General features: G+C 40.7%; 1 protein-coding gene across 4 annotated transcripts in view; it reads right to left on the bottom strand.

Moving 5' to 3' along the window:
- Positions 1–15,243, bottom strand: part of PXYLP1 (2-phosphoxylose phosphatase 1) — a 46,929-nt gene that overhangs the window by 23,701 nt on the left and 7,985 nt on the right. For 3 of the 4 annotated variants that reach the window (XM_014879577.2, XM_088170701.1, XM_014879578.2), the window contains one exon: positions 8,114–8,245. In XM_014879577.2, the coding sequence (XP_014735063.1) occupies positions 8,114–8,192 (79 nt within the window). In that variant the 5' untranslated portion in view covers positions 8,193–8,245. Of the gene's footprint in view, positions 1–8,113; positions 13,636–15,243 lie in introns of those variants that run through there. The other variant, XM_088170700.1, reaches the window with a different exon arrangement.

Genomic DNA, 15,243 nt, shown 5'->3' with positions numbered 1-15,243 from the left:
AGTGGGGATTAAGGCAAGCATAAAGCACAGCTCAGAGAAACAAATCTATCATCAAACACAAAGTTTAAGTAGCCCTCCATGCTTTTCAGAAGACTGCACATGGCCTAAAAATAGGGAAAGTACAACAGTGACATTAAGGTAGTTTTCCTGGTACTGTCCTGTTGAAACTCTGCTCATTGAACAAGGAGAGAAGGGGAATTTGGGTCAGAACCTTCTCTGATGAAGATGCAGAATCCAAATTTCAAACAAAGGACAGCAAATTATTAAAGTATGATTAACTCATTTGCAATTTATAGATAACATTGTCCTAAATGCTCTGGCAAAAGAAAAGTAAGAGAGATAAAGCTAATAAAAGTGTGAATGACTGCGAATTATCAGGAAACTGTTCAAAAATCAGAGTGGTCAGCGAAAGATTAACAAAAGGCTCCTCCTAAAACAAAGCAGAGTTTTAGGCTGTTTGCTTCTCAGCTTAAGACATCCAGGTATTGTTTTGATGCCATCATCTCTGTAACATGAGAAAAGCAGAAGTACATGGGAAGGCAGCCCTGTAGCAAGGGGATGAGCAGCTGACAAGTTGCTTATGGAAAGAGCAAACCTTCAAGGATTAGAATCCCTGCCCAGTGCCCAGCCAGCCCCAACAGGAACACTCAGCAGGGAGGGCAGAAGCAGACACAGGTGAGCTCTGCCTTTGCTGGCTCACCCACAGGTAAGCAAAGCCCAGAGCCCATCCCCAGAGAGCCCTGGCAGTCAGGGCTGGGGGACTGGGCCCTGCAATCTGCTACCCTGAAAACCCCAAACAAGAGCTAGAATGCAAACCCCACACAGAGGGGCCAGGCTCTTGTGAGAATTGAGCCTTTATGTTGTGCAGGTTTCACCTGTGTGAGCTAACCCTGACTCACTATTTATACAGAATGCAACAGCTGCTCATTGGAAACAACATTCTCTTTTTGCTATTTCTACAAAAAAATAGGGTGAATATCCAAATTTAAAAACAGTGTTTCAGTTGTTAAAACACAGTTTAGCTTGGTATACAAGTAACATATGGAAAAATCCTAGGAATAATTTTATTGGATTTAAAAGACAGACATGCCATATAAAACATGCCTGCAATGACCTGTAAGGCAGCCTGACTCAGCTTTCAAGAGCTGTGAAAAAGGAAGAGCAGAGAACTGGTTTAACGACTAAACAGAATTTGCTAATATGTAAATAAATAAATCACCTGACCTACTGCTACAGAATCATCTGTACAGTAGCCTTCAAACGTGCTTTAACACTTCATATTAATTGTCCTAAAATACAGTCCAACTAACCACCACAGATAAAGTCAGAATACATATTTAAATAAGAATTATGAAGTTCTGTAGCCTGACAAGTAACTTCTGTTGGTCAAATCCTGTCTCAAGCGATTTAACCTGACCTACATTTAAAGCAACTATTTTGAAATGATTGCTCTATTTTTGTAGGACAAAATAAGATTGATACTATGGGACATTCTCAAGCATTCATCATGTCTCTTTTCCCTTCAGGGGGTTCATTTTGTGGATTTATGCATTACAGCACCACTTTTGAAAAATCACAAAAATGTTATTTAAAACTCCAGTTACAAACATTAAAAGGAACTTTAACAAAAACGTCTGTATTTACAGTTAGTCCTCTTCATTCGCTGCTAAAATGTACAGAGCCTTGAATTTATTATTTGTGGGTTGTTTTTCCCTTTAATCTTAAATTCAGATTAAATTAGCACTTCTAAAAAACAGAACCCAGAGAGACTTCTCATGAGTGGAAAATCTGCCATGCTTATGAGCTTGAAGGCAAAATTCATGAAGGAAGATATCTGCTCTCCTTTTAATTTCATATGCTGGTAACACATGACAAATCAAGTTCTCTACATCAAGAATTCTAAAGCTGTGGCTCTTTTTAAATATAGTTACTTGTATTCAGCAGCAAAATGCAATACCCACCCAAGCAGCCCCTGCCCCAGGCTCTGGCTCCCAGCAGGGGCTGCAGAAGCCATGGTGAGGATCTCAGGCTAAACCCCAAACACCTCAGTGCAGAAATTAAGAGCTGCTGGCAAAGCTCAAGCCAGCAAAATAAAACTCTACCGCTTTTCTGTGTGGAAAAATCTAGATTTCTGTTTCCTGTGACTCATCTTTAAAACCAAAAACCTCCAGTGCAGAAAGTAGAGGGAAATTTTGCTGGAACAGCAAAATGTCACTTCCAGGCATGCTGATACACCAACACCCAAGCATGACCCATAAAGGCAGAAAAAGTATTTTTGAAAAACTCCAGAAAAAACATAAAACAACTCTCCAAACTTTACACAGGAACAAGCACCCTGCTGGGGCAGTGGCCAACATCCTAAAAAGCAGTGGCAGTCACCAAAATTCTTTTTTATCAAAAGGCAAGCCTAAGCCACTGATCCAAGTATCAAAATATGTAGGAAAACAAACTCTAAACCAGAAGAGAAGCTCCATGGGCAAGACCTGCCTGAGAGCCAGGGTCTTCAGAAGGACAGTCTGGAATTGATGTCAGCCACAGGGTTATAAAAAGCACCCCTGTAAAAATGGATGCTTTCCCACTATCATTTTAGTCCTCCTCTCTTGACTGTTACTTTTTCCTTACACTTTCAGTAAATAGAAAAAAAAAAAACTAAAAAACAAAGTAAAACAGAAATATTTACTTCATTGAAAAAAATTAATTTACCTTCCTTTGATTACAGAGCAAAAAAAATCATTGTCAAGCATATTTTACACATGGTATTCTAACAGATAGCTATTAAACTCTCTTTGCATTTGGTTTATTCAGGGAAACTCACAGATAAATGTTTTAAACATCCTGAGGAGACCCACCTTGAGGCTTCTGCTGCCAGTTACAGATGTTTCTAATGTAATGAAAGGCCTGTGTTTGCCCAGTAATTGGGTTCTCAGGTACCAATCTTTGGAGGAAAAAGAAAGCTGCTCTTCAGGCCAACTTGAAAACTCCTGCTCCTGAGCTGACCTAAGGGCTAAGCAATGCAATTAACATGAACAGGATCCTAAATTCTGTCTTATCTCCTTAGTCTGAGGCTGCAGGACCACAGCTGGATTCTGACACATCCTTTGGATGTAGGTTCACTGCCATCCTCTGTCCCTAACTGCAGGAATTGTCCCCAGCCACTGCATTTACCTCCCCTTTGCACCGCTCCAGGCGTGTTACACAGCACAGAACAGGAACAAAGACCTCAGCCACTGCAATCTCTTCTTCTGGTAAAAAAAGAATGAAGTATCCCTATATATATTCTCTGTGTTTGTACAGAAGGAAACTGCCCATTTTTAGTCAACAGCATTACAGATAGCATTTACAGACAAAAACACAGCCCACAGTCTAGCACAGGTCATTTTTCCATTCTGCATTTTTTCTGACAAAACCAAACACTGAAAACTTTAGATAAAAGCAACATAATTACATTTTAGAACAGCCTTAGCTGACAAGTCTATCAAAACCAGCTCTCCTTTTGTCTCTAATGATGAAGTTTTAAATTGTTTTACAATCATGACCATTTACATAAACGAAGAGGAGAAAAATAAAAACATGTGTGGAATGATAAACACATAAGAAAAATACTTCCCCACTCTTTTCTATAGGTCTGGCTACAAACATAAAACAAGAGTCAAACAATGACAATTCCTAATAAAACTTTAATCTGCAAGTCATATTTGGTTTGGAAGTCAACCAGTTTCCCTAGCCAATGGGTTTCCCAAACAAAAGCTTTCCATTGATATAATTATCCATTAGAGACATCAGAGTATTCCTCTAGCCAGCAGTGAAACATTTTTTATGTTAACTTTTAACATTGTCATTTTCCTACACTATTTAAAAATTCAAACATGTACAAAATCCAGTGGCATTTGCAATTCAAGAGAGGTTCCCTCTATTGCTGATTGCTCCAGGTTTAAGTCTGTACAATGCATTAATAACCAAACTGAACTTGAGGGCATATCTGGCCCCAGCCTTTTGCTTCCAAGGCCACACAATTATATTAAAGATGCCTAGAACTGTTAAGACTTGTATGTTTTCAGCAAGTATAAACTCCTCGTTAAAGGTCTTCTATGTGCCTACTAGAAATGGTAACCAAACCTGACAAAACTATGAATAGGCATTAGAATATTCTAGTAAATTTTCAAGTGTGTCTCAAATGCATTTCTCCCATCATCCAGCAGGTATGTTCAGAAAAAAAGAAAAACCTGTGGCATTATTTATCTCAATAAATACACAGAGCTTGAAAACAGCAGGACTTCCTGAAGAAAGTTTCCTTACCCTACTGGTCCTTGTGAAATTCCCAGGAAAGCAGCCAGCCCCATGGGCAGACAAAGATCATCCACAGAACCAGCCAAGTGCCCCATTGCCCAAAATGTACAGGACAGAGGACCCTGGCAGGAAGGAGTGTGTCTTACAGCACCCACAGCATCACATCACCTTGAAGAATGACTATTACAGTTTAAAAAGTCTCCAGCTGTGCAGCAATCTGCTCACCTGTCTCCTACCAGGACAAGGAGATGAAGATGCAGCTGGCGTTTGATGCAGCCAGCCAAGCCAGCACACACCATGTGACAAACACACACCGACTGCTCCAAGAGCTGCCTGCCACAGCCCTGGGACAGAGCTCTGAGGCAGCTTCTGACCTGGAGCCCTCCATGGTCCCCGTCCATCCACTGAAACTGCTGGTGAGACACAATACTTCCAGCTCTCAGGGCTGTTGAGAGAGACTTTGGAGGAAACTTTCTCCATGATTTATCCTGTGAGTTGAACTGTTAGTATCCACATAAAGAACCAGCCTTGTGGTGAGAACAACACAGGAAAGCAGACTACAGAACTCAGAAACCACAAGAGAAGAGAACGGGACCAAGAACAACCAAACATCATAAGAGGGGACAGAGTTTTCTATCAATCCTGGGTCCATCCCCAGCCTACCAACACTGAAGATTCTGAGGTCCTACACTGGTTGTTTTCCCCAAAGTTTTTCTCCTTGCATCTAAACTCAAGATGTGACAACTATTAGCTCTGAAACAACTGCCTGAGGAGTTTGTCTTACAAGCAAAGCCAGACTTACTAGGACTGCTGACACGAGCACCCATCACCTCCACTTCATCGTGGCTGCAGAAACCACTGCTCATAAAGCAGTTCCAGATCCTTCCCAGCACGTTATATTCAAATAAACCAGCATCCTTTTCTGTTTGAAGCATGAGCCAGACTGTGACCTTGTCAGCCATCCCAGTGCAGGCTGTTTGCAATATTGAGTCAGAACCTATGGAAAATCAGCTGAGCTTGGCCTTTACTACTCCCTTTGCTTCAGAGTCAGCTACAATTCACAAGTCCTCAAATGCCACAGTTCCACATGTGGATAAGAGGCATAAAATACCAAGCATTTACAGGAGTTACACTCTGCTCTAAAGTAGAAGTTTAAAATAAGAAGATAGGTACCACTTGTCTAATTACACTTTCAGTGTTACTGTTTTGCTTTTATAAACAAATTTATCACAGAAAGGAACAGACATTTTCAACATTCCATGCTCAGAAAAGCAGTAGCATATTTTCAAATTACCAACCCTCCTCCACAAAGCTGTGCACTGCTTGCTAATAGAGATTCACAATCTCACAACAGGATAAAACATTCATTTCCACTCCAAATGCTTCAGGAGGTACCTCCCTTCTAACAAAACAAAATAAATCACTGGCTTGGGCATTTTTTCTGGGTCTAAATATATAAACACTCCTTTTCATTCCATTAAATCATATTATCATAGAATCATTTAGGTTGGAAAAGACCTCTAAGATCAACCAAGCATTAACCCAGCACCACAGTGTTCACCACTAAACCATGACCCCAAGCACCTTTCTACCTGTCTTTGAAATCCCTCCAGGAATGGTGGCTCCACCACTGCCCTGAGCAGCCTGTTCCAATGCCAAACCACCCTTTTGGTGAAGGCATTTTTCCTAATATCGATATAAACCTCCCCTGACACAACTTGAGACTGTTTCCTCTTGTCCTATCACTTGTTACCTGGGAGAAGAGACTGATCCCCACCTTGTACAATCCTTGTACATCCCACCCTTGTTCTTTTTGGGTAGTTATAAAATGTCCCCAAGCTCCTTTTCCTCAGGCTAAACACTCCCAGCTCCCCCAACTTCTGCTCCAGACCCTGCACCAGCTCCGCTGGGGAATTGTTCCAGACCTCAGAATCTGTCTTGAGGGGCCTCTAGCAGGATGCTCTGCCTAAGTGGGGGTAAAATAGCTCAAATTTTACCCTATTTGCAAATAAGTTGTAAGTGCTGGATGGAGAAGGAGGAGTTCATGTTAATTTTGGTGGTAAAGAATGCTGAGAAAAGCCCTACTCACCAAATCCAAAGTTAAAAAGTCTGAGGGTGTGAAAAAACAGCGTTTCCTGACAGAAGCAGACACTGATGACGATGTGACAAAGTTCTAATAAAGAAAGCAACAAGTGACAGCACTGGTAACTCATCTGAAGCTGCTGAGCTGCAGGCTGCTCAGCTGGCACAGCTCACCTAGAAGCACAAGGTGATCTGAGAGTTTTGGTTTTGCTGTGCAGATGATCTTTGCTCCAATGTTGGACTAATTGCTCCACATCCTGAAGCTGGTAGAAGTTGAAGTATCAGGCTAGCTGAATGTGCTGGATCCCAGTGGACTGTACTGCAGCTCTCACTATGTAAAGGTTTCTGTATCAGTGTTGGTATTGGCACTGAGCTCCACGGGGCTGCCTGCTGCAGCTTACATGCTTTTTAAAGCACCTCTCAAACATCCTTATCTCTAGCAGAAATGTTATATTCTAATTAAGTAGAAAATAATTTTATCTTCAGATGAAATGTGATTCACTCTGCTAAATGCCTACCTCCTCATCTCTAAATAAAACTCATTTTAGTTAACAATTCAGTTTCATGTTTCAACTGCAGCTCCTCTAGGATATTCACCCTATGCACAATTCATAACCAACCCTACAACATGAAGGGCACGGCTCTAACGAGCCTGAGGGGCAAACAAGCTGCAATCAGACCCCCTGGCTTGTGTCCAGAGGAGGATGAAAAAGCAATTCAGAGCCACAGGTCACTTTATTACAAGCTAATGAGTTTAGGCACACAAAAATAACACCAGAAAACCACAAAGTTTCTCTCAGCTTCTCGCCCTCACTTTTTTTAAGTTGTCTGCCATGTGCAAAAGCCACATTGTAATGCTAAGACAATCTTTTGGGTTTTGGGGGTTTTTACACTATGCAGAAAAAAGCATAGTGTAAATGTCCCAGAAGGAGTGTGCTCATTAAACAATGAAAGATGACAACAACAACAACAAAGAATGTTATCCTATCCTATGGACGTGTCCTTTCACCTGCCTTCTAACAGCAAGTCACTCCACTGCTGTGCATTAGTGCCGACCACATTACACAGAGCATGGCTTTACCCAGGAGATGTTCTCTCTCCTGAAGCAGGCGATAATCGGGCACAGTGCTCAGGTGTCACCTGCACTGCCCTGCCTTCAGCACCACATCCTGCTCAGTCATCAGCATGTGAGGGCCCTCTGCTCTGACCCATGATAAATTCATCTGAAGCTCAACACAATTTATCTGTTCTTAAACAAACCAACCACTTCTGATGAACAATCCAACTGTGTGAAGTTTCCTGATGTGAGGGTACAAATCAGAAATTCCAGCACTTAAACCTCTCAGAGCAGTTTCCTCAACCCCATCTGGTCTGATGCAATATAAATAGGAATTGCAGGAGTTTTCACTCCAATGTGGTTTGTCTACTTTCATGGAAGGATTCAATCACATTTAATTACTTAACTGCACTACAAAATGCAGATTTTTTTAATTTTTTTTTTTTTTTTAAGTAAAATAGCCTGAACCCTCTAGATTGCATAGACTCCTAGATGGCACACAAAACTATGTTTCTTACTTTTTTGGAAAACAAACAAATGAAAATCCTTACAAACAAACAAAAAACCCCAAAACAAACCCCAAGTATTTCAATAAAGAAAGGGTGCTTAAACAGCATCTAATCATGGTCATTTTTAAACACACCTATAGACCACTGTATGTGGAAAACAAAGCATGAGGACACTTACAGAATTGCAGACTGAGGCTCAAAAAGGCTAATAAGGCTGCCAAGGCCAGCAAGAACAGAAAACGGTTTCGGAAAAGCATTATTATTCACTCTGCTTGCTCTTCATGGTTTCATCTTCAGATATCTGTGGTTCCTGCAAACAACAAAACAGTGGCAAATATGTATTTCAGATGTGGAAGCATCAGTTATTCTTTAAAGGCAAGCACACCAGGCAATTCAAACTGGCAACAACAAAATGGAGAAGCTGCCTTCACCCTAACAATAGGATTAAATGTATTTCCACAACAAAACTTTCAGGTAAATAAAAAAGATTTCCATTGGCCATAAAATTAAGCTTGCTCCTGCTAACGCAGGGTTAATACTCACATTCACAATTCTTAAGATAATAAAGAGTAAGAAAAGCTGTCAATACCACTACACAGTAAACAAAAAAGTAATAAAGCCCCAGCAGTCATTACGCATCACAAAAATAAAAATACAAAAACCCAAGCCTTCTCCTGAAAACATCCAAACACACTTTTCCTTGCAAAATGACATTCTGACGAGTACAGAATTTGCTGAAGAGCCCTGTTTTCACAGATGTACGTTTTCCTGTGGAAAATTGCTCTATATAAGGGATTGAGAGGGGGTTGCTCTCCCCCCCTACATGCCTTTTTTTTCTTTTTTAAACAGCAGCTGCTCTTATGTGCAAGAGATGCCTCCTCCTAGCACTGACAGTGTATTGCAGGAAATTGGTTAGTCTTGAAAGAAATCTTCCGAGATTCCCAGATCCTTTGAACTGAGTTCTGTTTATGACAGAACATTCAAATATGTTGACAGAAAATAACTTTTTTCCCTTCCACCATTTCTTTTTGCCCCAGAACTTCTGTCCTCACAGAAAGAGGCCTCTCTTGATTTTTCCTGCTTTTGAGAATGACAGGTTTTACATACACACGTAATTAATATATATTTGCTTACCAAAACTCTTTTGGACTTTAAAAACTATCTTAGCAAGATCTGAGTGCTGATAAAACCATAACCTCAAATTTCTGATTTTTCTACACTGCCCCCTTCCCCCCCCCCCAATTAATTTTCTTAATAGTATTTGAAAACGTCTCAGGAAGCACTGAACTTATTTTATCCACTAGAGTTGGTTTTGAAAAAAGTTGTGTGATTGCAGTAAGTGAAATCCATTATACATATACATTTTGCAGGACTGAGGTCTTTCCATCTCATTTTACTTGGACAGTTACCTTTATAGCTTTTGGAAACTGTGGAAAAAGGGAAAGATCTGGAGAAGCAAGAAACCAGAGCCATTACAGTATTTTTCCCAAATGCCAACAGTACCATAAATGGCATGTGCAAGCAGTAATAAAGTAAAAAGAGAGGGAAAGGGAAAGCTGGAAGGAACATTTTTTAACAGTTCTCAATTTCAAAAAATCATAGCTCATCCTAGAACATCCTAGTGAAAGGCAGGCAGAAGCAAAACTGAACTACACCACTGCAACTTAACAGAGCTGTGAAGGATAGAAGGTAAAAGGATTAGTGTATGTCAAACACCAGGAGAGAATAAAGCAGTTCAACCCAACAGATGGGACAACAGAAGGAACCACAGGAAAAAGCAAAAAATAGATTTAGCAGGGAGGAGAGAAGGTAAAATCGCAGGAACAAGAGGTCTTGTGCACAGTCTACACAGATTAATACTGTTGTTGCATAAAATAAAGCTGCCACAAAAAAGAAAAAAATTCAAGTCTGAAAAATAGGAGATCTTGCACACTTCATGTTAGCAAAATGTTTTCGTGAGTAAGCTTAATGAGCTTTAAGCCTTAATTGCAATATCAGAAGCTTTAAAACATTGAGTGTGAAAGGCATCATTCAAGAAATTACAAAGTGGAAAGATATTGCTTTTGAATACACTTTGGCTTGCTAACAAATTAAAAGTTGCTCTGTTGCGACTTATGAAGACTAGGAACAGCTCCTGCTGAGAAGCTGTTAATTAAAAGCCTGTCAACACAATTTGCCATCAGCTCCTCCATGGCAAGAAGCTGCAGGGAATCAGGTGAAGGCATGTGACACTGAGTCCTGAAGCCTCTGCTCCCCCAGGCTGGCACACAAGGTGCTCCCAGGGCAGAGCTGCACTTGGCCAGCACATACTGTTATTATTGTTTATATTGTTTATATTGTTTATATTGTATTATATTGTTAAGTGAAGGCACTTAGCAATACAGTAAGTATTGTGAGCACTCACTGAAGCGAGCACTGGTAAGCTAAAAAAAGATAAAACTAAGGCTGGAGGAGGGGGAAATGAAAGCAAAGCAACCTCATCTTCCCACAAAACTCTTCTTACATGCAGATGAAACAAAACAGGAAACCACAGAGCAAAACACATTTGGGGTGCTCAGGAGAGACTATTACAGAGCAAGAGCATGGCAGAGCATCCTCTGCTAACCTGACATTTGGGCACTGCTGATCTTCCTCTCTTTACCCAAGACAGAGAGCAGGTCCTGGCCCAGCCTCAGCATCTTCCCACCATGAGCTCACAAAGGGCAATTCCACCGGGAGCTGACAGCAGCACCTCGCTGGGCTGCAGGAATGGCCCTGGCTCTGCGGGTCAGAGCCAAGGAAGCACTCAGTGCTTAGGAAGGGGAGTGAGCACCACACCGAGGTGCAACTCAGTGCCAGGAGCAGCAGCTTCTGACGTGTGCCCAAAATGCAGTGATTGATGCTCATCTCTGAGACAGGGAGGTTTAGATTAGGTATCAGGAAGTATTTCTTTTTTCAGAAGGAAGGGCTGTCAAGAACTGGAACAGGCTGCCCAGGGCAGTGGTGGAGGCACCATCCCTGCAAGGATTTAACAGACCTGTGGATGTGGTGCTCAGGGACAGGGTTTGGTGGTGGGTTTGGCAGTGGTTGGACTTGACCTTTTCCAACTTAAACAAGTGCACAATTCTGCTTCTATGAATGCAGTACTTGATAAAGATAACCTATACAACTCCAAACATTTCAGTCACTCTAATTTTAAATGTGACACACTTAAACAGTTTAGAAATTCATAAGGATAGTCATTAATAAAGCATCCTACATTGAAATGCAGGTAAGTAAAAGGTCACCTTTTCCAGCATACCTACCTACATACCTATCCACAGAATGTAACTTCTCCTTTTGAAAACGATCCAAAATCTCAACTCATCAAAACATGCCAGAATGACTCACAGCACTTGAGCACCCTCAGTACTTACCTAATCTCACACAAGTGCTGCTGTAAGGTGTTATTGCATGCTCACACAAAGGTAAAAACAGCCTTATGTTTGAAGGCCAGGACAGAGAGTCAGGAAAAATCAGTAACTACCTAGAAATGCTGGGAGAGAGGCAGCCAAGCCAGCCTGGAGCCCAGGCGAGGCACAAAGCTGGAGCAGAGCAGCTGGCAGCACTAACCCACATTCTGCTCAGCACTGGAGGGTGTCACACAGAACCTCCCCCGGCAGCACCAGCAAACTAGAGACAAGGCATTTCTTAACTGACTAAACTTCTTCTCTTTAAGCCAGGCCCTGAAAATAACTTCACATCAATGCTTTCAAAGCACTTGTGAGATTAGAAGCGACACTAAACCAGCACTGCCAAACTCCTGTGCCAATTGACTGATGCTGTTACATCTTCTAAATCACCAGCATCCATCTATAATACAAACCTATTCTCCAGCATGAAGCATAAGCACGGAATTATACTGACTCACCATGACAGCTTAAATGAACTTACTTGATTAAAACAGCATGTCTCCATAAATAATCAATAGTACTCTTCAAAGTCTGCTTCAATAAAATTATTGTATTTATCTGATGTGCTGCATGAAAATGACATTGTCTACTGAAACACAAGTGAGCAGAAGTGGTCACAACAAAAATATCAGGAAAGACAAATGGTGACTTTGCCCCAAAAGGAAGGTAGTGCTCAGTCTGTACATAACTATGTGCCAAAGACAGAGAAAAAGTGTATTTTAGAGCAAGCTTATAGAGTGTAGGAGAACAAAAAGCCCACAGACAACAAAAAGTTGATTTGGAGTAACATTTGTCGATAGTTTTACAAAAGGTCACAGAATAACACAGGGACTGAGCCACTAGTCTGATATCTCTACATTGCATAAGAGATTTTAACCATCATTACTTTTTGATATCTTCTGCTTTTCATCTGCATCTGTAGGCTTATTTTTTGAACAATGCCTGTTTTGAAGGGCTCTGAAATGCAATTGACAGTTCCTGATACAATTATAACGAAAAGTTCTGCCTTGACTTTCACTTTAACTCGAGATGCTCCTCCAATCACTCCCCAGCCATTGGGCAGCAGACTACCAGGCACATTTTTCATCTACTCACAAGTCCAGCCCCCAGACAACTTCAGACAGTGAGTTCATACTCTTGAATTAGCAACTACAGAAAACATTTGTGTCAGCAAATGGCTCAAGTCAAACCTTTTCTTTGGCACTTCAAGCAATTTGCATTTTTTTTGCAGGAATGCAAAATAGTGGCTGGGATTTTCTGACCAAATTGACCAGTGCTATAAAGATCCACGGCAAGAACCAGAACAGAGTGGAAATAGGAACACATAGCAGAACCAATTCCCTGGTCAGCATGACCTGCTTAGTTACTGATGCTTGTAATTGTCACGGTGAGGAAACCCTCACAAACCCCTGCAGCCATTGCAGCAGCAGCAATTCAAATTGGACATATGATCCCTGTAACACTGAGGGTGCAGTTTGCACAGCATCACAAAGTAACACAGCATCTGTGACACTGTTCAGCACAATTCTCCGTTTTCCCATTGGAAAAAAAGACAAGAAATATACTTTTTTTTAAAAATACCATTTAAGAAAAATAGGTCACAACACTTGGTGCAAATAAATGCATTTATAAAAAGAGTAAAACCAGCCAGTAAAATCACTGGAAAATATTAAATAAAACCTGCTCAGTAGCGTTATGTGATGACCAGCAGCTGGCCTGGTGACCTCACTGTCATAAGTAATCCTGACCATAACTCGACCAGCCTATGCCATTAAAGGAAAAGAAGTAAACATGTCTATGAAGAAGGCACTGAGAGATTCAAATGCAAACAACAGATGCCAGCCAGCCCCAAGTGAGCTTGAACACAGGCAGCTGTTGGCCAGTGGGATGGGTGGGAACAAAACTGTAGTCAACCAAATGCAAGGTTTCTTGAAAACCCTATAAAAGCAAGCTGAAAACACTAAAATTTGCTATCACCCATGAATCTTGGAGTGTCATGTCGTGTGGGTCTCTACTGCAACAGTGTTATTCGTGTTAGCCCACCCACCCCATGAGTGAAGCTGGAAGTAAGTGACCACAGGACATAAAACTCAGCCAAAAGTACAAACAGGTCAGCAGCCTCATGAAACAAAAAAACACACAAACAAGAAAACCCCCAATATCTAACTGAAGATAAAAAAAAGCCATGATAAAAAAGGCTACGTGTACCACTCCACAAGTAACTCATGGAAACAGCAAGAAACAGTGCCTGTCCAATTGAGCATGGCTACATGTTAGTATGAAAAACTAATAGTTACTTATAAGATAATTTTATTTTTTAATAACTTAACATTTTACCAATAAGTATCTGATTTTAAAAGAAAAACAGCTAAGATGCTGAAGTTTAATATATTTAGCACATTAAAATGTCCACATCTAAATTTTTCTTGTCTTCTGTTTCCACCCTTACCTACTCAATTCTAAAACTCTCATAACTGCACAGCTGGTCCTGCAAAGTGCAAAAGCTATTGCAATGGCCCAGCAGTATTGCCCAGTGTTTCAAGCAAGCAGCATAAGTTCTCACTTCATACAAGCCATAGGATCAAACAGATCTTACCTGAACAATTCTGCCTCTCTGTACAGCACTCACTTTCCCTGTGCAGCAGATTTACCCCTGGATTTAATAAGCACGGACACTGACGAGTGCTGAGCACACAGAGGTGATGAAGGGACCATCAGCCAGGCTGTCAAAAATAATCCACTGCTCTCGAAACACAAGGTTCCCTTGACTCCAAAACCTGAGCTTTTAAACCTCCAAGTGCACAAGCAGACGAACCGGTGAGCATTTTAAACACCTCTTTGTCCTAAGCAGCTTTCAAGTTTGAGCAGGACTCTCGTAAAGTTTTAACTGGAAATGCTGGAAAAGCCACCTTCAGCTTACATCCTTCAGAGGGCTGCTCCCTTCTTTTCAGTTCTGTCCTACTCAGCCACCATTGGGAGCTGCCTTCTTTCAGATACCAGATGCTAAGAGATGTGAGCAGAACACGTTTGCATAGTTTAGGTTTGCATTTGATTTTGCCAGTCTAAGTCCTTGAGAATGTATTTGTTTTATTGAACTTAAAACCTACCAGTCTATGAATCTCCTGAAACTGGGCAATAAACACAGCCATGCAGACACCAATGTTCAAGTTTTGTGCATTAATGTTATAGTTAATGCAGTATAACATGACAACATTAGAACTATCCTTTCTGAGTTTCACAGTATTGCAAGATGACTTATTCTGCAGCCAAAAACCTCTGAGTTTCCAGAATTTCCTTACGCTTACATCAATTTTCTGATTAAATGATGCCCACCTTATCTTGAACAAATATAACTGAGTAAAAAAAAAGCATGGGAACTGTTAAAAAAAGCATGAGAAGATCAGCAAGTGTTGGATTTTAATTGGTTTTTTCACCCCTGTACAGTAAACCATTTAGGTGTGTCAGCTTACCTCCCTGTACTCTGACCACTAATCGCCTTCCAAGGACACTTCTAAAACCAAATGCTTCTGAAAATTCAAACAAGTACTTTGGGAAGAAATACCATAATTGTGAGTTGTAAATACCCTTATAAACACTTGAATATCAAAACGGGTTTTTTTAGGACCAAGTACAATAATTTCTGACATGAAGTCACTAAATGGGATCAGTACTGCAGTTTCTATACAATTAATGGTTCCTAGAACTATTAGTAAGAAAAATATGAGTAAATACATTAACTAATTTAGAGATTAAGAAAACCATAGTTTCAAAATATAAGGTACTATAAATATCTGATTCTTTGGGGATGAAATCATTAGCCTAGAACACTCTTTTCCTTCCCCATGCTCTTTGCTATCCTAAAATTATCAGCATATGT

This window comes from Sturnus vulgaris, chromosome 10, assembly GCF_052056855.1.
Source record: "Sturnus vulgaris isolate bStuVul1 chromosome 10, bStuVul1.hap1, whole genome shotgun sequence".
NCBI lineage: Eukaryota > Metazoa > Chordata > Aves > Passeriformes > Sturnidae > Sturnus > Sturnus vulgaris.
This window is presented reverse-complemented; position numbering and strand designations above follow the sequence as displayed.